The sequence below is a fragment of the Mesoplodon bidens genome (assembly GCF_964165515.1).
Source record: "Mesoplodon bidens genome assembly, chromosome: 12".
In the NCBI taxonomy this organism is placed as follows: Eukaryota; Metazoa; Chordata; class Mammalia; order Artiodactyla; family Ziphiidae; genus Mesoplodon; species Mesoplodon bidens.
The window spans coordinates 35,636,562-35,663,904 of record NC_138168.1 but is presented as its reverse complement, the minus strand read 5'-3'; the positions used below and the strand labels follow the sequence as shown (position 1 = coordinate 35,663,904).

Sequence of the window (27,343 nt, the reverse complement as noted above, 5' to 3'; positions counted from 1 at the left end):
GGTAACGTACAGGAATGTCCAGACATTTGCATGGTGTTGACTACATAGTCGAGGTGGTTTTGCCCATAACAAAAATGGCGTCGAAACATGTTAACCGGGTACAGTCACGTGGTCAAAGACCTGGCTGGGGGACAGTATGGCTTCAGATGACAAACGGATGTTATTATTCACTTCCGGGTGAGACTACTCGGGCGCCATCTTGTCTTGTTCGCGAAGAAGTAGAAGCATCGAAAGGGTTGGAGAGGTGTTATAGGAACGGTGGCGACACGGTGTTCCGGAATCAGAGTGGGTAAGTGGTGGAGAACGATTAGGCGTGGGGACTTGCCGGGTCATTAGAATCTTCTTGGTTTCTGTGGCGAAGGTAGCATAACTTAAACACGTAGGCTGCGTACGCTGCTTGGCACGACCGCTGGAACCTCATCTCCCTTAAAGCGGTGGCGTCCGCCTGACTTGGTGAATCACGGCGCTGCTCCCGGTTTAAAGGAAATGTTCGTATTGAGGAGACTGCTCGCGACCTCTCCTTGTAACTGTGAGAGTTCCCTCTAGGAAGAGAAGGGAGTGATTGTTGGGCTCCCGACCGGCCGTTAAGCACTGCGCGTGCGCAGTGGGAACCCCCCCGTATGGGGAGCGGGTGCAGGGGATCAGAGGAGGCGGGGGCCCGGACCTGGACCTTTTCTGCTGTGCACCTCCGACTCCGCAGGCGCAGCGAAGGGCAACTGTGTCCTTTTAACTAACTACAGTTAGGTTCCTTAGTTTGTATTAACCTTGTGTTTTTAAAGTCATAGACACTATGTGTTAGGTTAGCTTCGGGAAAGAAGGAGGTAGCTTCCAATGTTTCAGTTTTATTATCCTGTGATGGATATCATTGTCATCTGAACATCATGGGTACTCGACACATTTTGGTTGTTGTTGGTTAATTCATAGAACAACAAAATAAACTTGGAATTTCTGGTTTGAGTGCATCAAGGCAAATGCAACAAAAACCAGAACCTTGAAGGTGTTTTGTAAGGTGTTACGTGGCTGTAGGTAAGGTAACAGTAAATCAATTCTCTTAAGATGGTGTTGATTGAGACTCTGTTAAAAATTTTGTTGTTATTGTTGTTAATAGACTTTACTTTTTTAGGACAGTTTTTGATTTACAGAAAAATTGAGCAGATAGTACAGAGTTACCATATAAACTACCCCCCAACCCCCCACAGAGAGTTTTTCCTATTGTTAACATATATTAGTACGGTACATGTACATTTGTCACATTGAATGGACCAATATTGACACATTATTGTTACTTAAAGTCCATAGTTTATTCACGTTTCCTAAGTTTAAACCTAATGTCCTTTTTCTAGCCCAAGATCCTATTTAGAACACCCTATAACATTTAATTGTCATGTGTCCTTAGTCTTCTTTGGTTGTGACAGTTTTTCAGGCTTGTTTTCTATGACTGTTACAGGCTGAAAATTCCTACAGTGAAGACCTAACTTCAGTGCCTCAGAATATGACTGTATTTGGAGATAGGGTCTTTAAAGAAGTAAAATGGGGTCATTAGGCTAGGCCCTGTGTGCTATAATGGTGTCCTTATAAAAAGAGCACACAAAAAAAAGTACACAGAGGGAAGACCACATAAAGACAAAGGTAGGAGACAGCCATTTACAAGCCAAGAAGAGAGGCCCCAGAATGAAACCCACCCTGATGACAGTTTGATCTTGGACTTCTAGCCTCCAGAACTATAAGGAAGTAAATTTCTGTCGTTTGAGCTACCCAGTCTGTGGTACTTTGTTATGGCAGCCCTAGCAAAGTAATACAGTGACCTTGACAGTTTTGAGGGGTGCTGGCTAGGGATATTGTAGGGTGACCTGCTATTGGAATTTGTCTGATGTTTTTCTCATGATAAGACTGGTATTAGAGGTTTTGAGGAAAAAGATCACAGAGGTAAAATGCCTTTTTCATCACATTCTATCAAGGCTACATACTATGAACATGACTTATCATGTTGATATTGACCTTGATCACCTGCTTGAGGTAGTGTTTGTCTCATTTCTCCACCGTAAAGTTACTCTCCTCTGTCCACTCCCTCCTTTCCATATTGTACTCTTTGGGAAGGAAGTCCCTTTGCACAAAGCACACTTAAGGAGTGGAGAGTTAAGCTCTCCCTCCTTTAGGGTGGAGTATCTACATAATTTATTTGGAATCCCTCCGCATGGAAGATTTGTCTCTTCCCTCCAATTTATTTATGTCAGTAAGGATTCAATAGATATTTATGTCATAATTTGTGTTATAATCCAGTACTACTTTATTTTGTCGCCCAGATTGTTCCAGTTTTGCACATTGGTAGCTCCTTCAGTTGTCTACTGCGCACCTTTGACATGCCCCCATCTTCCCCCTCCCCCTTCCCCCCTCCCCCTTTTTCTGAGCATCTTCTTACTTCCTGGCACTACAAGATGCTCCAGGCTCATTTTGTATATTTCTTTTTTTTATTATTATTATTATTTTTTTTTAATTTTTTAAATTAGTTTCTGCTTTATAACAAAGTGAATCAGTCATACATATACATCTGTTCCCACATCCCTTCCCTCATGCATCTCCCTCCCTCCCACCCTCCCCATCCCACCCCTCCAGGCGGTCACAGAGCACCGAGCTGATCTCCCTGTGCTCTGCGGCTGCTTCCCACTATCTATCTACCTTACGTTTGGTAGTGTATATATGTCCATGCCTCTCTTTCGCTTTGTCACAGCTTACCCTTCCCCCTCCCCATATCCTCAAGTCCATTCTCAAGTAGGTCTGTGTCTTTATTCCCGTTTTGCCCCTAGGTCCTTCATGACTTTTTTTTTTTTTTTTAATTCCGTATATATGTGTTAGCATACGGTATTTGTCTTTCTCTTTCTGACTTACTTCACTCTGTATGACAGACTCTAGGTCTATCCACCTCATTACAAATAGCTCAGTTTCGTTTCTTTTTATGGCTGAGTAATAGTCCATTGTATATATGTGCCACATCTTCTTTATCCATTCATCCGATGATGGACACTTAGGTTGTTTCCAGCTCCGGGCTATTGTGAATAGAGCTGCAATGAACATTTTGGTACATGTCTCTTTGGGAATTATGGTTTTCTCAGGGTATATGCCTAGTAGTGGGATTGCTGGGTCATATGGTAGTTCTATTTGTAGTTTTTTAAGGAACCTCCATACTGTTCTCCATAGTGGCTGTACCAATTCACATTCCCACCAGCAGTGCAAGAGTGTTCCCTTTTCTCCACACCCTCTCCAGCATTTATTGTTTCTAGATTTCTTGATGATGGCCATTCTGACTGGTGTGAGATGATATCTCATTGTAGTTTTGATTTGCATTTCTCTAATGATTAATGATGTTGAGCATTCTTTCATGTGTTTGTTGGCAGTCTGTATATCTTCTTTGGAGAAATGCCTATTTAAGTCTTCTGCCCATTTTTGGATTGGCTTGTTTGTTTTTTTGCTATTGAGCTGCATGAGCTGTTTATAAATTTTGGAGATTAATCCTTTGTCAGTTGCTTCATTTGCAAATATTTTCTCCCACTCTGAGGGTTGTCTTTTGGTCTTGTTTATGGTTTCCTTTGCTGTGCAAAAGCTTTGAAGTTTCATTAGGTCCCATTTGTTTATCTTTGTTTTTATTTCCATTTCTCTAGGAGGTGGGTCCAAAAGGATCTTGCTGTGATTTATGTCATAGAGTGTTCTACCTATGTTTTCCTCTAAGAGTTTGATAGTTTCTGGCCTTACATTTAAGTCTTTAATCCATTTTGAGCTTATTTTTGTGTATGGTGTTAGGGAATGATCTAATCTCAAACTTTTACATGTCCCTGTCCAGTTTTCCCAGCACCACTTATTGAAGAGGCTGTCTTTTCTCCACTGTACATTCCTGCCTCCTTTATCAAAGATAGGTTGGCCATATGTGCGTGGGTTTATCTCTGGGCTTTCTATCCTGATCCACTGATCTATCTTTCTGTTTTTATGCCAGTACCACACTGTCTTGATGACTGTAGCTTTGTAGTATAGTCTGAAGTCAGGGAGCCTGATTCCTCCAGCTCCGTTTTTCGTTCTCAACATTGCTTTGGCTATTCGGGGTCTTTTGTTTTTCCAAACAAATTTTGAAATTTTTTGTTCTAGTACTGTGAAAAATGCCAGTGGTAGTTTGATAGGGATTGCATTGAATCTGTAGATTGCTTTGGGTAGTAGAGTCATTTTCACAATATTGATTCTTCCAATCCAGGAGCATGGTATATCTCTCCATCTATTTGTATCATCTTTAATTTCTTTCATCAGTGTCTTATAATTTTCTGCATACAGGTCTTTTGTCTCCTTAGGTAGGTTTATTCCTAGATATTTTATTCTTTTTGTTGCAATGGTAAATGGGAGTGTTTTCTTGATTTCATTTTCAGATTTTTCATCATTAGTGTACAGGAATGCCAGAGATTTCTGTACATTAATTTTGTATCCTGCTACTTTACCAAATTCATTGATTAGTTCTAGTAGTTTTTCGGTAGCATCTTTAGGATTCTCTGTGTATAGTATCATGTCATCTGCAAACAGTGACAGCTTTACTTCTTCTTTTCCAATTTGGATTCCTTTTATTTCCTTTTCTTCTCTGATTGCTGTGGCTAAAACTTCCAAAACTATGTTGAATAAGAGTGGTGAGAGTGGGCATCCTTGTCTTGTTCCTGATCTTAGTGGATCATTTTGTATATTTCTTGCCCCAGTTCTAAGAATCAGCTATTTCTCTAATGGTCCCTGATTCCTTTCCTTTGTTAGAGAATGGTATTAGAACCAAGGTAAGTGTTCTTGTCGCCACTGAGGGGTTGTTTCCTTTAGGCTTTTTACATTTCTTTTTCTTCCAAATTTATTTTTCAATTAATCACTTTTTTTTTGGTATCTATAACCAAAGTATTCAATTCTCCAATATTTTTTGACTACCTTTCTTGAGCTGCAGACTACAAAGTATTTCAGTATATACTAAAATGCATGTCACATCAAGTATCAAAAAGTTACTACATTTCAAATAATTACAAGATTAACTTCGTTAGTGCCATTTCCACCGAATCTGAATTGATCCAAATGATTTCTTTTTGTCTTTGAGATCCATTACCTGGAGTGTAAGACTGAAATGGCAGGGGAGAAGAGGATTGTTGCGTTTTGTGGTTTCTAAACTTTGTGTTTGATATGAGAAACATTTCAATATATGCACCAAAGGATGGGTGTGTTACTGTATTTCTTTGATTTTGCAATTGATGCTTAAGGGCTTTAAAACAAGCACTATAGTTCCATTCTCATTTATCTGTCACACAGTCTAAGGGATGACTTTTGCAAATATTAATGATTGTCATTTAAGCAAGTAATTTTAAGAACCTCAAAGCAATGAATGTTCTAATATAGAGTCATGTAAGAAATAAGATAAATGACAGTCATTTCTGGTTGTGTTAGTTTCTTAGGGATGCTGTACCAAATTACCGCAAACTGGCCTTAAAACAACAGAAATTTGTTCTTTCACAGTTCTCCAGGCTACAGATATGACTGAAATAAAGGTTTTGGTAGGTTCATGCATGTGTGCTCGACAGCCCGCCCTCCCTCTCTCTCCTTTTCTTTTCTTTCTTCTCTCTTCTGTCTCTGCTCTAGGGGAGGATCCTTCCTTGCCTCTTTCTAGTTTCTGTTGGTTCCCAGCAATCTTTGGCTTTCCTTGGCTGTAGACACTTTATTCCAGTCTCTGCTTCTGTAGTCATGTGGCATTCTCCCTGTCTTATGTCTTCTTCTAAAAGCACTAATCATTACTGGATCAGGACCTGCTTTAATCCAGTATGACCTCATCCTAACTGGACTATGTTTGCCAAGACCCTATGTCCAAATAAGGTCATGTTCACAGTTACTGGGAGTGGAGGTAGGACTTCAACATATCTTCTAGGGGGACACAAGTCAATCCATAACACTGGTCAAATTCATAAACTAGATTTTTATAGCTCTGTGCGATAATGTGCATAATCTGCAGCAAATCCTGGTTGTTGATCTTTCTGTTCTTCCCAAATCCCAGTTGTTTCCAAGGAAATAGAAATTAATTTAACCCTGTAAAGGGAAAGTCTTGTAGCCTGGCTCATCAATAATCACATTTCTCTAAACTTGAGAAATGGAGCTTAAGAATCTTTAAAATTAAGGCTAAAGGAAGAATGAATAAATTGGAATTGATTTTTGATGTTATAAATTCAGAGTAGCAGTACTAGAGTGTCATCTTCATTGTTGAATATTAATATATTTACTTGATAATAAATTTCAGTGACTGAGTAAAATATTTTACCACTTAATATGGGCAAAGCACTTTGGAGAATTCAAATAACTATCAAGACATTTCCTCTGCCCTCAAGAAGATTCTCGTTTGAGCCAAGACAAAACACGTGAAGATTTTCATGACCAGCTTCCTGATTCTTTGTATCTTTAAAAATCTGTAGTAGATTTATTTTTAAAAATACACACTCGGGCTTCCCTGGTGGCGCAGTGGTTGAGAGTCCGCCTGGTGATGCAGGGGACACGGGTTCGTGCCCCGGTCCGGGAAGATCCCGCGTGCCGTGGAGTGGCTGGGCCCGTGAGCCATGGCCGCTGAGCCTGCGCATCTGGAGCCTGTGCTCCGCAACGGGAGAGGCCACAACAGTGAGAGGACCGCGTACCACAAAAAAAAAAAAAAAAAAAAAAAAAAAAACACACTCATGGTTAAATAATTCGAAGAATATAGAAAGGTAGAGAATAAAAAATTAAAATTAACTCATCTCTGTTTTCCCTCTCCAGAGCTTACCAATTTTAAGAGGTTTTTGGTAATTTAGGAATTTTCTATACTAAATTGTGTTCTTTAAAAAAAAGGAACTTAAAGTGGTATCATTATTCATCCTGTATCACATGATTTTTTTCACTATACAATTCATAATACAGTTCGTACATCAGTGTATGTCAGCATATAAAAGTCTACTTTATTCATTTTAATGGCTGAATAGGAGTCCACTGTATGGTTCACTCTTATCTCACCTACTGCCCTTTGAGTGTCACTGAAAGCAGATGTTCACTGTTAAAGACATGCTGCAGGTTTTTGAGTTACATGGTGTGTATGCTCATCCATGGTTTTAAGTCCTTGAAGTGGAGTTGCTGGGTCAGAGGGATGATTATTTACAATTTTGATAAAATACTTTAATGCTAACTTGTCTTACAAAAAGACTGAACATTTGGTGTTTTACCTACACCCTTGTTCAACACACCCTCTGTAGCCAAATAAAGTTTCTCAACTGCAGATTTAATTGAAGCATTTTATTGAATAGCTTCTAACTTCTTACTTCCTTGACTTTTACTGTTACCTTCTTTGCTGCGTTTTATTCTGTTCTGTTTCTCACAATTTCACATCCTTTCCATATTTTTCTCAGCCTAAGTGTATCAATCATTGTATTTGAATAATAGCTTCTATAAAAACTTTAGGGGGAAAAGAGCTTTGGAAAGCATAGTAAAACTAGAAGCGGTTGGTTCTAGTTTTACTATGTAGCCATCAGAAAAATGGCTACAAATAATACAGATCACTCTTGAAAATATGCATGTAAAACCTCTTTGTGCGTAGGAAAACATGGAAGTTTTTGTTTTGTTTTAATAAAAGCTACAACCTATGATATTGTAAGAAGTAGGGACATTCCAAAGATAAAATGAAATCTGGATAAGTCTTAGATTGCTTTAACAGAAGAAAATGGAATTGAGTAGAAGTGGATTGGCTTGATCACCCGTCCCCACCCCCAGTTGTAAACTTGAGTGCTATCAAAAACAATACTGAGAAAGTCTTAGTGGTGATATTGACCACTACTTATTGAAGCTTTCTGGGCCAAGTCTTTATATGTTTCCCATTTAATCCTCACAATAACCCTATGAGGTAGACATTTATTACATTCACCACTTTACAGATGAGAAAACCAAGGATTAGAGAGTAGTTAATTTGCACATATTCACACAGCTAGTGAGTGGTATAGGCAGGCATCATGAACCAGGGCTTGTGTCCTTAAGTCTAGGTGACAAGTGGTAATCAGAAAACTTAAAAGGGGAATTGGAAACGTTGGCCGTGATAACCATTAAACAGGAATAAGTAAAAGAAACTTAGTTTAGAGTGATTTCTAGAAAAGTAAATCTATGTATTGGAAATGATGATAGGGAGTCAATATACATCATTTTCATCATTAAAGTGGTTTTATTGTGTGCACATCTATTTGCAACTCCAGTAGGCACTGTGTAGCGCTAGTTATAATGCCTACATTGTATGAGTTTACAACCTACGACAGAAAAATCTATGCACTGAACTCTGATGTGCCATTAGAGCTTTGGAAAACATAGCAAGCTCTGCTTACGCCAGCTTTTTTGGTTCTCCTGTATATAGGTCAACAGCTTTCTTATCATTAACCTTTAAAAGTAAACAGAGGGAAAGAAGAACCTATAGATCATTCATTTATTCATTTGTTGCTTAGTGACTGCTGGTCACTTGCTTTAGGACAGCAAGAAGCTGTCTGGTATCTTTGGAAAGTAAAAAGATGAATACATTTGTCTTTCTATCAGCTTTAAAAAGGTATTAATCTGGGGACTTCCCTGGCGGTCCAGTGGTTAAGACTTTGCCTTCCAGTGCAGGGGGGTGCAGGTTTGATCCCTGTTGGGGAGCTAAGATCCCACATGCCTCATGGCCAAAAAACCAAAAGATAAAAACAACAGAAGCAATAATGTAACAAATTCAATAAAGACTTTAAAAATGGTCCACATCAAAAAAAATCTTTAAAAAAAAGTATTAATCTAATGGGAAGAAGAAACCGTTTGAGGGACAAATTATTCTTACCTTGCTGATGTAATTTTTAAACTTAAAATTCCATAGAAAAATCTGAATTTATTACTTATTTGTACCATTTAAGTTCATATCAGATGGATGAAATCTTTTAAAATGTTTGTTGTTCCTTTTTTTCTCAGCATATATGACAATTCCTAAATTTCTTGACATTATTTTGTATTGTTAATTGTTCAAGTAAATAAAAAAGATATTTTTGAAAGCAAAATGTTTTTAAAGCTTTGCCTTCTCATTTCTGATGTACCTGTTTCCCTTAACTTTATAATGGTAAATCTTTTCTCATTATAAAATTAATGGAAGAAAAAGTTCAAATTAATTTGGAGATGATCACACTTCCGTGTTGCATCTCTAGAATTTATTTTTATTAGTTCAAATAGCTCTTCAAAATTTAAGTGCAAACATACACTTTTTTTTTTTTTCAGGGCATAAGTAATCTTGCTGCTATGCTTCCAAGCTGTAGTTCTGAATCAACCTAAATTTTAAACAGAAGGTGAACCTCTGAGGTCAGTCAAAATAGCAGTTGGTATTTCTTCTGGGTGTTCCTCTTTATTTATTTGTTACCTTTTAATTAAAGTTAATTAAAGTTTTCAAGAGTGCTAATGAGTTATTGGTCTTTCAAGGGCTTTAAAGGTATAGTTGGAAAAGAGGAGAGGGAAAAAAGAAGAGAGAAAATCGGAAGAGAGATTAGAAAAAGAAGTATTTTTAGCTTGGAATTGATACCCAGTACAGTTGTTGGCCTCAAGTGTGGTACTATTTAATGCCTATTTTGCCATATTCTAATAATCCCATTATAATAGGATATATTAATACAACTAGAAGATAAGTGCACTTGACTCATAAGTAAACAAGGTATAACAGAGGAATGCATCTTTTGTAATTCAGTGTTCTTCAATTGAGAGGTCAGGATCTGCCATTGACAGAACTATGTAACATTCTGAGAATGCTGCAAAGACTGTGGTTGCAAGCTCTAAGAGCCTGGATGGTAGTAGCCAATTGTCATATTAAAGTTGGTGTCTGTTACTTCCTTAATATCTGGCTTTCCCACTTTTTGTGACCCTGCAATAAATACTAAGGCGTAGTTTTGTATTGTTTTTAGAATAGAGGAAAGGGTCAGTCTGAAAGGATTCATTTAGTAAACATTTATTTAATGCCTGCTATGTGCTAAGCCCTGGGGTACAAAAATGAAGAAACACACTCTGCTTACTATGTGTGTCATTGGTTCTTGAATAGGGTTGTATATCAGTGTTGGATGAAGTACAGAGATAAAATGACTGTAAGCATTTAAAACTTTTTATTATGGATGTTTTCAAACTAGATTACAGATAAGTAAACTAGTGTGATGAACCCCCCTGCCCCCATACTCATCACCTAGATTTAATAGGTATTAATGTATGTTTTTCCCCTCTACTTTTCCATGTTAATTATATGTTAAGAAACCTGGTCTTGGGTAGTTCCCTGGTGGCCTAGTGGTTAGGATTCCGGGCTTTCACTGCCGTGACCGGGTTCAATCCCTGGTCGGAGAACTGAGGTTCCACAAGCTGCACGATGTGGCCCCCCCACCAACAAAAAGGAAAGAAAAGATAGCTGGTCTTGTGGACTGTCTCACCTTCTAGATTTGTCTGATTGTTTCTTTTGATACTATTTGGCCAGTACCTTTGTCCCCTAATAATTCCTTTACACTGAAAGTGAGAGCCGAAAACTCAGTTGGATTCAGGTAAACATTTTTGGTGAAAATATTCATAGTGATTCTGGGATGTAATTTTGTATCTCGTGAGGAGACACTTAATAATTTGTAGGGATGATATTTCGGCAACCTTTGAATTTTTGATTTCCCATCAACTTTTCTTCGAAGACTGCCTGAAACAGCTGTTTTTATTAGGTTTGACAATATGGTAATTTTCTAAATCTTTTCTACCTTATGCATTCATTAACTATAATTTATAAGGAAGAGTTTTCCTTCATTAGCTAGAGCTATTTGGTTACCCTCTTCAGTGAGCCTTGGTTTGAGGGAGGGTACATCACTTTTTTTTAATAATCTTCAAAATAATTACATTTCCAGAGAGTTATATTGGGAAAAATTAGATTTTTTCCCCCTTTTGAGCTAAATTGAATAGAGCTGTGCTTGCCCCTAAACTCTTGACATCAGCATTAACATGAAATTTTCTACTCTTGTTTGCCAACTAAAAAATTCCAGTTGCCTTTGGCAACCTTTTGAGCAGAATTTTAGAGCTCTGATCACATAAATGTATCATCATATAATAATTTCTGATGTGTGAGCTTTAACATTAAAGAACACTCATTCTCATTTTTAAGCTATGTTTATTTTGTTGAAGACAGAAAATCAGATACACTTTAAAAGTCAGGATGTGGGATCAAGGAGGACAGCCTTGGCAGCAATGGCCCTTGAATCAACAACAATGGATGCAGTCATTCCAGCACCAGCAGGATCCAAGTAAGGAAACAAATTGAATTTGGGGAGTGGGGGAGGCGGGTGTATAGAGATGAGTGGGACATAGGCACTGGAATTAACGGAGGTAGAGTTGGGATTGGTTTATTGATCATTTTATGGTCAGATTTTAATTTTTTCTTGTAAATAATCTTACCTAGCATACATATTAGGGAATGGATTTCCCTTTGGAAGATTTCCTCAAAGAGTAGAAAGCTTTATGTAGATTTTAATATTTTTAAAACTGATTTAGTTCTTGTTTTCTAAAGAAGGAGGAAAGTTTTAAATGTGTTGCTTAATCATACTTTTGTTAATTCGGAATCTTAAAATTCTATGTAGATCATAGTCAACTGATGGTATGCTCTATCATTTTAAAATTTCTCTTTAATATGGAATATTTCAAGCATATACAGATGTAGAAACGAGTATAGGGAGCCCCCATTTATTACTTAGCTCTAGCAGTGGTTAATTCGTAGCCAATTTTGTTTAACTGATATGACCCCTTCCACTGTCCTGCCTTTACTGGGTTAATCTTATCCTATTTCTTTTTTTTAATAGCTACATAGCATTCTGTTATAGGACTGTACTGTAATAAATCCACTTTTAGATGATAGATTGTCTGTGAGTTTTTGCTTTTTGAAGTCATTCCCATAATTTTGTATATGTACCATTATTACTTGTCCAATTATTTTCTTAGGAAAAAAAAATCTAAGAGATTTGATAGAGCACAGTTGTACATTTAAAAGTTTTAGATGTACATTGTCAAGTTTAACTTCATTTTCATCAAAAGGTATGAGAATATTTATTTAATCTTTGCTAAACTGAGATGTAAAAAACTATCTTAATCTACTTTGTTTACTTTATTAATAGAATTAGATCTTAAAATGTTAACTATAGATATTTGATGAAAGGAGGAACTTTAAGATAGCAGAAACAATGAATTTTGAATAAAGAATGGCTAAGAAGTTGTTAAGGAGATATATTTTGACTAGAGAAGGGAGTTAAAGATGTTAAGAAGGGTGACTGAGAAGGAACAAGAAGAACTATCTATATTCACGTGAGGTGTATAGGATCCAGAGTTGGGATGGGACCTGTTAGAGAAAGAGTGAGGTTAATCATTTGTTTTTATAGTGGTTTAAAAAAGGAATAAGAGTTTAAAAAAATCCAGTAAACTTAAGGTGCAGGGAATACATTTTCTTATGAGTTAATATTAGAAATTGGTTAAGAGTGTTTTTGTGGATGTCTTAAGTAATTTTCTGAATGTCTTATTAAGTAATTTTTATTATTTTATAGCCTGAATATGGGTTATTTTAATGTATTTTTTTCAACTATAACATTCTGTAATATTTAAAATCTCTAGTAAGGAATAACTGAGAAGCTTGTTTTACATAGAGACACTGTTCTTTTAGCTCCTACATTCTGAATGCCAAATTCTGCTATGTTAAATTATGTTAGGCCAGATTGACTGGGCTGCATTGGCTCAAGCTTGGATTGCCCAAAGAGAAGCTTCAGGACAGCAAAGCATCGTGGAACAACCACCAGGAATGATGCCAAATGGACAAGATATGTCTACAATGGAGTCTGGTCCAAACAATCATGGGAATTTCCAAGGGGATTCGAACTTTAACAGAATGTGGCAACCAGGTTTGTTGTTTATGTTTTCCAAATTTTAGGACTATTTTTAAAATAAAATGAAGATTAAAATTAAATTGTTTAATTTGCTTAGTTTTATGACTTCTTGAAATTAATGCTTCTTAAAGACTAGGCAGTTTCAATTAGATTTGACCTTGAAATTTTGTGGTTAAAATTATTCTATACTCATCTGCTAGCATTGTGGCACTCAGTTTGATTCTTTTCTTGGTTCTTCATTCCTAGGCTGACAGGGGCTGGGAACACTGGAAACCTCACTTGGCATCTAGGGAAGAGAGCATTCTATGTCTCTCTGTTGCAACCTCTGGCCTTTTCAGCAGCAGCACTGGCAGAGCAAAGCATGTCTAGTCTCTAATTAAAGAAAAATTGTGTCACTATGTGACAAATTAGTCTGTCAAATATACTCTGCCCCTACCATCCACCCGTCTCTCTCTCCCCTTTTTTTCAGATAGTGAAGATCTTCCATAAGTTATCTGTTTACTTTTTTTGTTTGTTTGCTTTTTTACTTCACAGTATGACTAGGTTCCTTGATGCTAGTTCAGTTTTCTATGACTTGTGTTATTAATTATTTTTAACAGTCACTTTCACATTTTTATAGGTGAATCTTATTTTGATTATGCTAATGGTGAAGTCATAGCGCCTTTTCTTTATTAGTACTTATTATTGTTTCTCAATGTAAGAATGGAAAACTCAGGAAGTAATCCTCTAATATCACTTTTAAAAGAATAACGAATATTCTAATCTTTAATACTGGGAAGTAGTTCATTTCTAGTTTTCTGGAGTCTGTGCCAAATTTTCCCACATTTGAAAATGTTTTGGTTCCTAAGTTCATCAGTGATTCACCCTGGCATTCCCACTTCCCCAACTTTACTCTGCTGGTGTTCTTTGTGTCCCAGGCAAGTGATTTACCTCTGTGTGCCTCAATTTCCCTTCCTGAAATTGGCAAAAATAGTACCTGATTTCTCCCTACCTCACAGGGATGTTGTGAGGATAAATGTGTTCATGGAAGAAAGGAATTATATAAAAATCTCAAGGTATTATTTTTATGGTATTGTTACTGAACAGAAATAGAAAAATTCAACAGAAAATTGCTTTGGATTTTGTTATGTTCATTAAAAATAATTTTGGGCATTTGATTTCCACTTGTTTAGGATATGAATTAGAGTGGAAGTTAGCTCATTCGAATTATTTATTGGATTAATTCATTGCTTATGTTTAAGATATGCAAAAGAAATTGGACCAAGAAGTCATAAATTTTTTAATCTGTTTCTTTACTGAAAAATATAGCGTTCTTGAGATCTTAAAGATGTGTGCTGATTTTGTTATAACCCCTGTTGAATGTTTTTATGCCTAAATCCTGAATAGAATGGGGAATGCATCAGCAGCCCCCACACCCCCCTCCAGAGCAGCCATGGATGCCACCAACACCAGGCCCAATGGACATTGTTCCTCCTTCCGAAGACAGCAACAGTCAGGACAGTGGGGAATTTGCCCCTGACAACAGGCATATATTTAACCAGAACAATCACAACTTTGGTGGACCACCCGATAATTTTGCAGTGGGGCCAGTGAACCAGTTTGACTATCAGGTGAAAGATATTTTGTTGCTTTAATATTGTAGATGTGCACGTAATCCATTCTTTGGAGGTGTCTCATCAAGAGTACCTAAGATATGTGTTTCACTTTTCAGTCTTGTACAGATAAACACATATTATGTCTCAAAAAAAGTTATCAGTTTTTGAGTATTAAAATCATGAGACTTTTATTTTCTCATTTTTGATTTGCTTAGGAAAATGGTATAAAGGATTGTTAGGGAAAAATTTGGATAAAATGAAAAATGTGTAAGTGCAATAGCTATATGATGTTTTGTTTTCTAATTTATAATTTCAAGATGGTACCTTTAAATATTAAATAAAGTTTAGAAAATGCACGGTAGTTGAATACATTATTTATCAAAAATAGATTATGGTTAAGACATGAATAAAATACATGAAGAACATAGATCATCTTCCTAAATGCAATTCCTTCTGCTGTGTAGAGTTAAGACATTTTCTAGTGTTGTCATTTTTTTTCCATTCTGACATGACATGTTAATGGAATTGTACATAATTTTCTTTGTAGCATCTAATTCATTCCTAGGGACATAGAACTCTATGGGGAATAGTGTCATTAAGAGGGGCTATATTTTCTCTAATCACTGTGCCAGGGTCCACCCTTAAATTATAGTGCTAGGTGTCATTTTGAAATAATTGATTGCAATCGTTACCTTTAAACTGAGCTATCATTTAAAATTTTGGAAAAAACTCATATGTTATTTCACTAATTGTATGGATAATGGGCATAATCGTAAACAGTATTCACCTTGAGACAGTTATCCTCTTATTCATTCAGATACTTTATGGGGCTTCCCTGGTGGCACAGTGGTTGAGAGTCCGCCTGTCGATGCAGGGCACACGGGTTCGTGCCCCAGTCCGGGAAGATCCCACATGCCACGGAGCGGCTGGGCCCGTGAGCCATGGCCACTGAGCCTGCGCGTCCCGAGCCTGTGCTCCACAATCGGAGAGGCCACAACAGTGGCGTACCGCCAAAAAAAAAAGATACTTTATGAATATTTGGTATACAGATAGGACAGTTTCTGTTTGTTTTGAAAAAATGTAGTAGTGGGGAGCTTCTACTTACACAACATTTGCTTGGTAGATCCCCATGCTAACAAGACACAGCTCTGTTGGCATCTGGCTTAGAAAAGCCTCTGAAAATGGCAAAATTACAAAAAAATATATATATATAATGTAATGATTCAGTAGCTTTTATCTTAGCTTAAAATAGATATTTCTTGCAAGATGATAGAAATAAGTTCATAACTAGGAAGTTGGAATTGATTTAAAACTTTTTTTTCCTGTGATTTTCTAGTTACAGAAAAACTGACATTTATTTGATTTCTTGGTAGTGGAAGGATTAGTTTATAAATGGATACAGAATGGAAAACCTTATTTATATATTCTTTTTTATACTTCTTGAATATAGTATATTATCAGCTGGATTTTATATGGCTCTTTGCATTTACATAGGCAGAAAATCTTTATCTTTCTTAAGAAAAGTAAGCCTAGGTTCTTGGGGCTACAGAAATATCGGTGGATATTAGAACATGGAATTCTTGGATTTGCTGCACACATGGATTTCTACTGTCCCAGTTCATAACACACGTGTGTCCCAGAGAGTATATTGTATTAATGTGAAGAAAAATAAACTGCAATACTCTTTCAGCATGGGGCTGCTTTTGGTCCACCGCAAGGTGGATTTCATCCTCCTTATTGGCAACCAGGACCTCCAGGACCTCCGGCACCTCCCCAGAATCGAAGAGAAAGACCATCATCGTTCAGGGATCGGCAGCGCTCACCTATTGCACTTCCTGTGAAGCAGGAGCCGCCACAAATTGGTAGCTATTTAAGTTTAGTGAACCACAATTGGCATGATTTTTTGATCATGTAAAAAGGATGTTTTATTTTCTTAAATTGTTCTAATACTCTGATATGTTAGGAAATGATACTTTAAAATCCTATCATTTTATAGTCATAAACCTTAAAATTACAAAAAAGATGCTATCTCAAATCTTTAAAGTTTTGAATATTTTTCTTTAAAATGAATCTTTTACCTTAAACTCCAGATTTTGTGATGAAATTTAAATTTATTGTGACCATAGCATGTTGATATTTCTTCAGTGTTGATAGCTACAGCTACATTATGCCAGTATATGATCAGTTCCCCCTTTAAAACCTCCTGTTTATTCTCTCTCTATGGACTCTTTCCACTCTCAGTTCATCTGATAATACTGCTGTCAGATTAATTTCTTTATTTCACTTTCCATAGTGTTTGGCAGAAAATTTTAATTTTTAAATAACATAATAGAACTAGTTTATTGCAACTGACAAATTACATATTTATGTTCCTTTTTATCTGGAAATCCAAATCTAGTACTTAATGGACATTTAAGCCTTTCTTTTTTTTTTATCACAAAGTAGACATTTTAGGAAGATTCTAACTTCTGTTTTAACTTAAGGAATAATATTAGTTCAAATGAATTCTTACTGGGCTTCCCTGGTGGCGCAGTGGTTGAGAGTCCGCCTGCTGATGCAGGGGACACGGGTTCGTGCCCTGGTCCAGGAAGATCCCACATGCCGCGGAGCGGCTGGGCCCGTGAGCCATGGCCGCTGAGCCTGTGCGTCCGGAGCCTGTGCTCCGCAACGGGAGAGGCCACAACAGTGAGAGGCCCACACACCGGAAAAAACAACAACAACAAGAAAAAACTTACTGTGAAGGCTTGTGGTTTTGTTTAATTCTGTTCTGTTTTCACATTTTAGGAAGCAGCATAGTATAACAGTTGGCTCTGAATCAGCCCACATCACTACTTTTTGTCTTTGTAACCTTGAGCACATCACTTAATCTCTTTGAGCCTCGGTTTCCTCACTTAAAAAGAGATGGAGTAATAGTAGTGCTCTTTTAGGGCTTTTGGGGATGAAGTGAGATGATGGACTTCCCTAGTGCCTTGGCACATTACAAGCATTAAGGCAGTGTTCACTCTTGCTATTAAAAGTGATGATTTTAAAGAAAAGCATTTAGTGGATTGTTTTTATTACCACTGCCATTCTGGAGAATGATAGTATTTGTCACTAGCACTCAAGCGGCACCAGAATTATTTTTTTTTAAGTTACAAAGATTGTAGAAACTTACGAATAAGAAACTCATGCATTTACAATTTTTACTTAGCTGACTTATGAATATTTTGTCCCACATGAAACAGATGCAGTAAAACGCAGGACTCTTCCAGCTTGGATTCGAGAAGGTCTTGAAAAAATGGAACGTGAAAAGCAGAAGAAGTTGGAGAAAGAAAGAATGGAACAACAACGTTCACAATTGTCCAAAAAAGAAAAGAAGGCTGCAGAAGATGCTGAAGGAGGAGATGGCCCTCGTTTACCTCAGAGAAGTAAATTTGTAAGTAGACACTCCTGACATAAAACTCCTTGTGACATCTGTGTGAAAAGTTAGTTGACTTTTTCTGTCTTATTTGACTTGATATGATAATCTCTAGGTCCATCCATATTAGTGTAAATGGCATTATTGCATTCTTTTTTATGGCTGAGTAATATTCCATTGTGTGTATATGGCATATTACACATGCACACCACGTCTTCTTTATTCATTCATCTGCCACTGGCCATTTAGGTTACTACCATGTCTTGGCTACTGTAAATAGTGCTACTGTGATCATCAGGGTGCATGTATCTTTCTGAATTAGATTTCATCTTTTCTGGATATATGCCCAGGAGTGGGATTGCTGGATCATATGGTAACTCTACTTTTAGTTTTTTAAGGAACTTGCATACTGTTTTCCATAGTGGCTGCACCAATTTACATTTACAATTTACAAATATCATATCATTTATATGTGGAATCTTAAAAAAAAGATACAAATGTAAAACAGAATAGACTCACAAACATAGAAAAACTTATGGTTACCAAAGGGGAAAGGTGGGGGAGGGATAAATTGGGAATTTGGGATTAACAGATACACACTACTATAAGTAAAATAAACAACAAGGACCTACTGTATAGCACAGGGAACTTTGTTCAATATCTAATATCCATTACCTATAATGGAAAAGAATCTGAAAAAATATATGTATACTGAATCACTTGCTGTGCTCCTGAAACATTGTAAATCAACTATACTTCAATTTTTAAAACGTATTGAAATAAATAGATATTAATTTAGCTTATAAAAAAGTATTAATGTCCTAGAGATTACTTTCAGTAAGTATATTGGAGATTGTTTTTATGTATGTATTGTTGAAGGAAGTAAGGAGAAAGGGGACAGCAAATTTATAAAACATTTCATTCCAGAGAAAAATTATTCACTGGGGTGCTAGATAATAGGTTTTACCTTGACGAACAAATCTGTGTTCTTTTGTTGTAGTACAGCAAACTCCCTAGTGATGGACTATAAAACAAAACTATACTTACACCAAAGGATGTAATAACTTTCATAGTTTTTGACATAGGCACTGAAAGTAACATAAAGTTTTAACTCTTTAAATCTCCATCAGTGGGCTTCCCTGGTGGCACAGTGGTTAAGAATCTGCCTGCCAATGCAGGGAACACGGGTTCGAACCCTGGTCCGGGAAGATCCCACATGCCGCGGAGCAACTAAGCCCATGTGCCACAACTACTGAGCCTGAGTTCTAGAGCCCGCGAGCCACAACTACTGAAGCCCACACACCTAGAGCCCATGCTCCACAATAAGAGAAGCCACCACAGTGAGAGGCCCACCTACTGCAGCGAAGAGTAGCCGCTGCTTGCTGCAACTAGAGAAAGCCCGCCTGCAACAATGAAGACCCAATGCAGTCAAAATAAATAAATATTTAAAAAAAGAACTCCATCAGTTAGATGGCATGAGTGGCTTAGAAATTTTTTTGTTTAGCAACAGTATGCTTCTAGATGGTATGACAGCCACAGCATTGGCCAGTAATGCAATTCAGGAAATGGTTCTTCCTCCCAAGGCCATTTTCTGCTTCAGAAATAAGTCTCAAAGACAGCAAATTAACTAGACTTAAGCAGATTGGCTTTGCTTAAATTCCATGAGTGCCATAAATTACTTTTATTTTTTAACAAAAGAACCATGCCAAAGATATGATTTTATTTTGAGTGTTACACCAGTAAGAAACAACAGACTGCCACTATTAAAGTTTACCTTTAACAAAGACAAAAAAATTTTTTTCAATCTTTACATGAAATAGTAGATTTTCAGGTTTGATGGTTTTTTTCAAGTGTCAAAAAAACTGTTTGGAGATTATCCTCCTTCTCCTCCCAGATGCCTTTGGACTTGTGTCACATGTATCTTCCCCTGGTTCAAATAGTCTTTCCATAGTTGTATTTAGGTGATCACCTTGTCTTTTACTTAGTAGGATTGTTAAGAGTGACTATGGAATACTTCTTTGCCTAAAGAAGAGTCCCCTTTTTAAGGTATGCTATCTGGATACTGAAACCCTAAAATCATTCAGAGAGACAAACTGCTGGTATTTCCTCTATCTGAAGTAGACCTCATTTCTTGCTTATCTGTCTGTTACGTAGCTAAAAACAAATTTCACTGGCTAGCTGATGTCTGGAAACTGACTTTAGATTTTTAAGTCACATGATTTTAGGTAAATAGCTTACATTTACAGCTGTAAAAGTTACACTGAGGGCTTCCCTGGTGGTGCAGTGGTTGAGAGTCTGCCTGCTGATGCAGGGGACACGGGTTCGTGCCCCGGTCCGGGAAGATCCCACATGCTGTGGAGTGGCTGGGCCGGTGAGCCATGGCCGCTGAGCCTGTGCATCCAGAGCCTGTGCTCCGCAACGGGAGAGGCCACAACAGTGGGGGGCCCGCGTACCGCAAAAAAAAAAAAAAAAAGTTACACTGAATAATATGACTGTGGTGCATTTATCCAAAATTCTACACGCCACTCATGTCTGTACCATCATATATAATGGATATTAATTAAATCAGTCTCTGGGCCTGATGTGCTTCTAGTTATTTATAAAATAAGGTAAAACTTAACTAAGGAAAGAAATTGAAAAATAATTGAAATTGATTCTCATAAGTCATCTTGTAGTCTTAATATTTCCTCTTAGGTAACATTTTAAATTATCAAATGAAATCTATAGCACAAAAATGTAATTTAGAGAAATTTCATTTTTATATCTGTTTCATAGACTTTAATTTGGGTTTTAAAATATAGAATATATAATTGTATTATAAGCATGAATTTGGGCTACCCGACAGTGCTATTACTTTTTTTAGGATAGTGATGAGGAAGATGAAGACACTGAAAATGTGGAGGCCGCAAGCAGTGGAAAAGTCACCAGAAGTCCATCTCCAGTTCCTCAAGAAGATCAAAGTGAACCAGAAATGACCGAAGAAGAGAAAGAGTATCAAATGGTAGAATGTTAAATTTCTTACTTTTACCATGTACAGGCTTAAAAAAAATTTTTTTAATTGAGGTATAATTGACATGCAACATTATGTTATAGGGTTTATCTTGTTTATAATTTTTTAAAATTATTGGTTGGCTATCTTAAACTTGAGAGAGAACTTGTGAAACTTACACAATGTATATTTGCTGGGTGATAATGTCTGCAAAATCCAGGTAACATAATACAAAATCACAGCTTATAAAGCAGTTATTTAAGCACATTTTTAATTAAAAGGTGTTTTACTACATGAGACCCAAGAGAACATTTATTATTTATTATTTTTCTAAAGTGTGTTTTTTGAATACTGAAAAAAGATTAAAAGGCTACATAGAAAAATAAATTTAGGAAGCACTGGATTGAACACAGTTAAACATATTTCTTCATTGCAAGATTTCTCAAAGCCTTCAGTGCCTATCATGTGTATTGTCAGTTTCTGAGATTGGGAATATAATGTGCTGCGTTTCTCATATTGAAAGACCAGTGATATTTGAAATGTCTTTAGATGAAGCTGATTCAGTATACTCTTATTTTAGTAGATGAGTAATCTGAATCCCAGAGAGGCCCACATTTGAAACAGCTGTTGGTAGCCAAACCAGTGCTAGAATCCAGCTCTTATTTCAAGTCTATTGTACGCTGTGCTATAGTAATCAAGAAAAAAAGGACTTCATCTCACAGAATGGAATGACGGCCTTTTTGTTATTTTCCTTGTTTTTTTCCCCTCAAATTTTACTTTGAGCTGAGGGTTAATGTAAGTTCCTAAGTGACATAAGAAAATAGTATTGTGCTGCTTACTAATAATATTATTAAATGAAAGGATATTCCTCTCAAAACACTTGTGGAAACTTTTATTAATAGGGACTTTAAAAAAATATTTTGTCTCTAGAATTAGAATTCAGTTTCTCTACTATACAGATATAAATTCATATATATATTTTTTAATCCACATGATTTTAAAATTTTTAAAGTTTTGATAATACAATAATTTTCAAGATACTCTATTCCTTGGAATAGCTGGTCTGATCTCTTCTCTAAAAATGGCTTTGCCTTTTAATTTTTTTGAAAATGTCAAACTGTATCAGTAACTATAATAAATTAGAAAAAAACAAAATATCCTTCCTTAGATGTTGCTGACAAAAATGCTTCTGACTGAAATTCTACTGGATGTCACAGATGAAGAAATTTATTATGTAGCCAAAGATGCACACCGGAAAGCAACGAAAGGTATATTGTGGGTGTTCTTGGTTCTCTTTTCCTGGGGGTCTTTTGGTTTTGGTGGCTACTTTGGACTTTTTTTGTTGTCCTTGTTGAATTACTAGCAGATTTTGAATATTCTCTTGCATGTTTTAACTCTTTGGGAAAGGTTAGATTTGTAGACACCATATTAAAAACTATACAGATATTTTTGTTTTATCCAACCTACCTGAGCACAGATTAGCAGTTTTGCTGTTGTTCTATAAAATGTATTATGGAAAATTCTTGATGTTCAATTTCACCTGATTTTTTTTATATGTATAGATACCATGATATTGGTATATGATTTCTAATACAATTAGTTTGCCTAATGAATTATGAACCTTCATAATTTTCACAGTTTACCACTTATAATTTTTACAGAAGCAGCTAATGTCCCCTCCCCCCCATATTTTTAGTAACACTTAAAAAGTATATTGAAAGAAAAATTTAAATTATGGGCCATACCTCAAAAAAAAATACCAGTGTACTGGTCAACATTTTTCCTCATTATCAACCAGTTTCAGCTCACATCAGAATTATAATTTCAAGGCCAGACATGCTACTGGTTTAAAATGAATGTTATGTTTTTAATGTTTCTTCTCTCCCCAAAAAGCAGCAATAGTAGTAGATTTAACAATACCGTAGACTCTCATGACTATGAAATCGTGGCTATTTGTGTTAACATGTTGTTCCTGTTGTTGATGTGATACAAAGCTCCTGCAAAACAGCTGGCACAGTCCAGTGCACTGGCTTCCCTCACTGGACTCGGTAAGTATTTTCCTTATTTGTGAGAGGGCCTTAAAGAGAAAAATCACACTTACCTTGTCTCTCTACGTGTTCTGTTTTGAAACTGTACTAGTCCTACACAGTTTATAAAATTTAGGTTTTAGGGTTATAGCCTCTAAAAGGTTTGCTTTTTTTTTTTTTTTTTTTTTAACTAAAGCATTCACAGTGGGATTATTATAAATGTGGTGGCTAATTCATAGTTTATTAGTACAAGTTATAATAGTTCATAATTTAGCCATGATAGCATTTAAGCTCACTTTCAGAATTATTACATACATGCCTTAGGGAAAAACCTATCCACTAATGCTCTTAAGGACCTTTATTTAGATTGTGTTGCAGCAAGTCAAGTTTTTACGTAGAGGAAAGGGTTTATCTTACAGCATGATAGTAGTGATGTGTTCGTAATTTTCAATTTGCATGATATATTATCAAGTATATAAGAGCTTGAATTTGCCTTTTCCACATCATCATTTCAAATTAATATTTGTGAGGGTCAACAGAAATGGGTAAAACCAAGTGCCCATGTGATTTTGTTATGATTACTATTTAGATCACTTCAGGGTGGGGAGCAGTTTTAGCACCATACCATTTCTGTATCAGTGAGAATTACAGTATTCCAACTTTGTTAGGAAAAAAATATTTAGCATCCCTTGGATTTCTAAGCTTTGAACAATGAAAGAGTTAATTTTAGAAATATTTTCAGGATCGTCATAAATTTGAGTAAGGTAGTTTGAATTGACTATGCTTTAGTAAGGCTTTGTTACTGCCCTATTAAATGGCTTTGTTGGTTAGCATGGACAGTAAGACAATCATTTTCAAGATTCCCTTATGGTAAGAAATATATGAAATATTCTTGAAAGAATAAGATACTAAGTATCAGTTTTCTTGAGGATTCTGTGTTCTCCTTAAGCATTGTAATTTATACTCCTCCCCACCCCGAATAAGCATATTCTTCCAAGAAAAGGCAATGAAAAAAGAAATGAGCTTTCTTCTCGGACCTTAAAAAGTTTTTAGTGCCTAGAATAATTTTTACATATGATAGACTGGGCTTTATGCACACAGGTGGACTGGGTGGTTATGGATCAGGAGACAGTGAAGATGAGAGGAGCGACCGAGGTTCTGAGTCATCTGACACTGATGATGAGGAATTACGGCACCGAATCCGGCAAAAACAGGAAGCTTTTTGGAGAAAAGAAAAAGAACAGCAGCTGTTACATGATAAACAGATGGAAGGTACAGTTCTGTTCATATTTCTTTTTATTTTATAACCAACTTAAAAATACCAAAAGATAGAATTAAGGCTAGATTATAAATAATATGTGATGTAACTGAAACTAAGGTTTTTTGGCTCATTTGCAGTTTTTATCAAAGTTAAAGCCAAAATTGATTGTAAAAGGTGATAGTTTATAAAAGTTTTTTTGTTTTATTTTGGGAGACATTAGTTCCCTTGGCTGTAAGTTAAGCTATTTAGTGTATTTTTATTTCTTATTAAAGTTCTTAACGTGACTACCCTGGTGGTCCAGTGGTTGAGACTTCACCTTCCAATGCAGGGGGTGCAGGTTTGATTCCTGGTCAGGGAGCTAAGATCCCACGTGCCTCAAGGCCAAAAACCCAAAACATAAAACAGAAGCGGGCTTCCCTGGTGGCGCAGTGGTTGAGAGTCCGCCTGCCGATGCAGGGGACACGGGTTCGAGCCCTGGTCTGGGAAGATCCCACATGCCGCGGAGCGGTTAGGCCCGTGAGCCATGGCCGCTGAGTCTGCGCGTCCGGAGCCTGTGCTCCGCAACGGGAGAGGCCACAACAGTGAGAGGCCCATGTACCACAAACAAAAAAAAAAAAATTAAAAAAAAAAACAGAAGCAATATTGTAACAAATTCAATAAAGACTTTAAAAATGGTCCACATCAAAAAATCTTTAAGAAAAAAAAAAGTTCTTAAAATGAAAAGACTTTTGAAAGGGGAAATATATTGTAAGCTATTGAAAAGTAATTTGTAGCTAGCATATTTAAGTATAATAGAAGACTTTTTAGAAGGTTTTTTATGTAAAATGCTGTACATGTGTACAGTTCTTAGTTTATATAATGATACCAGGAATAATGAAAGAATATTTATTTAGAATTTCTTTTTTGAAAAATCTTATTTGGACAATTTGAGAAGGAATTATTAAGAGTTAACAGCCAAAAATTTCCTATAAATTACTTACTTACCTTCAAGTTGCCTTATTGTACAAAAGGGAAATCTTCTTACTTGCTTTACTGTACCTCTACACTTTGGTACTCTATTGCTGTACTGTCCAGGAAGGCAGCTAACTGCATGTAGCTATTGAGCATTTCAAATGAAGCCAGCCCAAATTGAGATGTGCTGTAGGTATAAAATACTCACTATATTTCAGAGACTTTACATTAAAAAAAAAAAAGGTGCAGAATATCTCAATATTGTTTTTAACTGATTACATGTTGAAATGATAATATTTTTTATCTGTTGGGTTAATAAAATATGAAAATTAATTTCACCTATTTCTTTTTACTTTTTAAATGTAGCTGTTCAAAAGCCCTGAATTGCTTATTGCATTCTATTTCTGTTGAACAGTGCTGCTGTATTTTTGTAGTCTGGTAGCTTGAAATTTGGTAGCATGGGAGTTTTTTCATTGCACATTTGCCTTTCTTACTGTTTTTGTCTTTTTCTGTTTCAGAAGAAAAGCAGCAAACAGAAAGGGTTACAAAGGAGATGAATGAATTTATCCATAAAGAGCAAAATAGTTTATCACTACTAGAAGCAAGAGAAGCAGATGGTGATGTGGTTAATGAAAAGAAAAGGACTCCAAATGAAACTACATCAGTTTTAGAACCAAAAAAAGAGCATAAAGAAAAAGAGAAACAAGGAAGGAGTAGATCAGGAAGTTCCAGTAGTGGTAGTTCGAGTAGCAATAGCAGAAGTAGTAGTACTAGTAGTACTGTCTCTAGCTCTTCGTACAGTTCTAGCTCAGGTAGTAGTCGCACTTCTTCCCGATCTTCTTCTCCTAAAAGAAAAAAGAGACATAGTAGGAGTAGATCGCCAACAATTAAAGCTAGGCGTAGTAGGAGTAGAAGTTACTCTCGCAGAATTAAAATAGAGAGCAATAGGGCTAGAGTAAAGATTAGAGATAGGAGGAGGTCTAATAGAACTAGCATTGAAAGAGAAAGACGAAGAAATCGAAGTCCTTCCCGAGAGAGACGTAGAAGTAGAAGTCGCTCAAGGGATAGGCGAACCAATCGGTCCAGTCGCAGTAGGAGTCGAGATAGGCGTAAAATTGATGATCAACGTGGAAATCTTAGTGGGAGCAGTCATAAGCATAAAGGTGAGGCTAAAGAACAAGAGAGGAAAAAAGAGAGGAGTCGAAGTATAGATAAAGATAGGAAAAAGAAAGACAAAGAAAGGGAGCGTGAACAGGATAAAAGAAAAGAGAAACAAAAAAGGGAAGAAAAAGATTTTAAGTTCAGTAGTCAGGATGATAGGTTAAAAAGGAAACGAGAAAGTGAAAGAACATTCTCTAGGAGTGGTTCTATATCTGTTAAAATCATAAGACATGATTCTAGACAGGATAGTAAGAAAAGTACTACCAAAGACAGTAAAAAACATTCAGGCTCTGATTCTAGTGGAAGGAGCAGTTCTGAATCTCCAGGAAGTAGCAAAGAAAAGAAGGCTAAGAAGCCTAAACATAGTCGATCGCGATCCATGGAGAAATCTCAAAGGTCTGGTAAGAAGGCAAGCCGCAAACACAAGTCTAAGTCCCGATCAAGGTAGTATACTTTTTAAAGTATTTTGTCTGATTTAAAAAAAAAAAAATTTGACTGAATTTATGCAAAGTTGAAAGTGTCCTTTCTCTCTCTCTCTTTAATAAACTCAGTTTGGTACTTGATAAATGATCATAGTCTTAAGTAATTTTAGAAATTCTATATAATAATATTTATTTGAAAATTGCAGATTCTTTAGTATAAAATACATTTTTATTTTTAAATTTTATCTTTTCCCTTTCTTTTTTTCAGATCAACAACCCCTCCCCGTCGTAAACGCTGAGGAATGATGTGGCAAGAATGCCATGATGTTTAAAAAATTCCATGAGTTTTAAGGGCTTGTCTCATTATAGAGGCACATTGTGGCTGTGTAGGTGAAACCAGAATTTTTTTTTTTTTAATCTGTAAATAGGTGTACTTTTTCCAAATGCTGCTCCAAGTTACTTAATAGGATTTCTTTGTATTACATTTTTTCAAAAAATAGTGCATAATAAGACTATAAACATGCCATTCTCTTTCAGCTGTAATGTTCTTAAAATTATTCTTGAATGTACTGTGATGTCAATAAAGCTCTTTAGTTCATTTTTGTTAA

At 36.3% G+C, this 27,343-nt stretch overlaps 1 protein-coding gene across 8 annotated transcripts; it reads left to right on the top strand.

The window, feature by feature from the left end:
• The first annotated feature begins 157 nt into the window (after positions 1 to 157).
• On the top strand, positions 158 to 27,343 carry PNISR (PNN interacting serine and arginine rich protein). 8 transcript variants are annotated; one of them, XM_081251189.1, is made up of 14 exons: positions 158 to 289; positions 9,280 to 9,360; positions 11,195 to 11,309; positions 12,001 to 12,093; positions 12,759 to 12,947; positions 14,319 to 14,542; positions 16,218 to 16,389; positions 17,752 to 17,942; positions 20,788 to 20,925; positions 22,082 to 22,181; positions 22,908 to 22,961; positions 24,042 to 24,212; positions 25,671 to 26,757; positions 27,004 to 27,343. In XM_081251189.1, exons 3-14 carry the CDS (start codon positions 11,222 to 11,224, stop codon positions 27,032 to 27,034), a joined length of 2,538 nt encoding a protein of 845 aa, XP_081107315.1. In that variant the 5' UTR covers positions 158 to 289; positions 9,280 to 9,360; positions 11,195 to 11,221; the 3' UTR covers positions 27,035 to 27,343. The 8 variants fall into 8 exon arrangements, with proteins under 8 accessions (XP_081107315.1, XP_081107314.1, XP_081107316.1 ...); XM_081251188.1 differs by having other exon boundaries at positions 11,191 to 11,309; XM_081251190.1 differs by having other exon boundaries at positions 11,171 to 11,309.

Bases quoted from the DNA above. Each gene is read 5' to 3' on its own strand.
- PNISR (XM_081251189.1), top strand. From the start codon at position 11,222: ATGTGGGATCAAGGAGGACAGCCTTGGCAGCAATGGCCCTTGAATCAA. The intron at 16,390-17,751 runs GTAGCTATTTAA...CACATGAAACAG, and splicing joins GCAGGAGCCGCCACAAATTG to ATGCAGTAAAACGCAGGACT. The intron at 20,926-22,081 runs GTAGAATGTTAA...ATCCTTCCTTAG, and splicing joins AAGAGAAAGAGTATCAAATG to ATGTTGCTGACAAAAATGCT.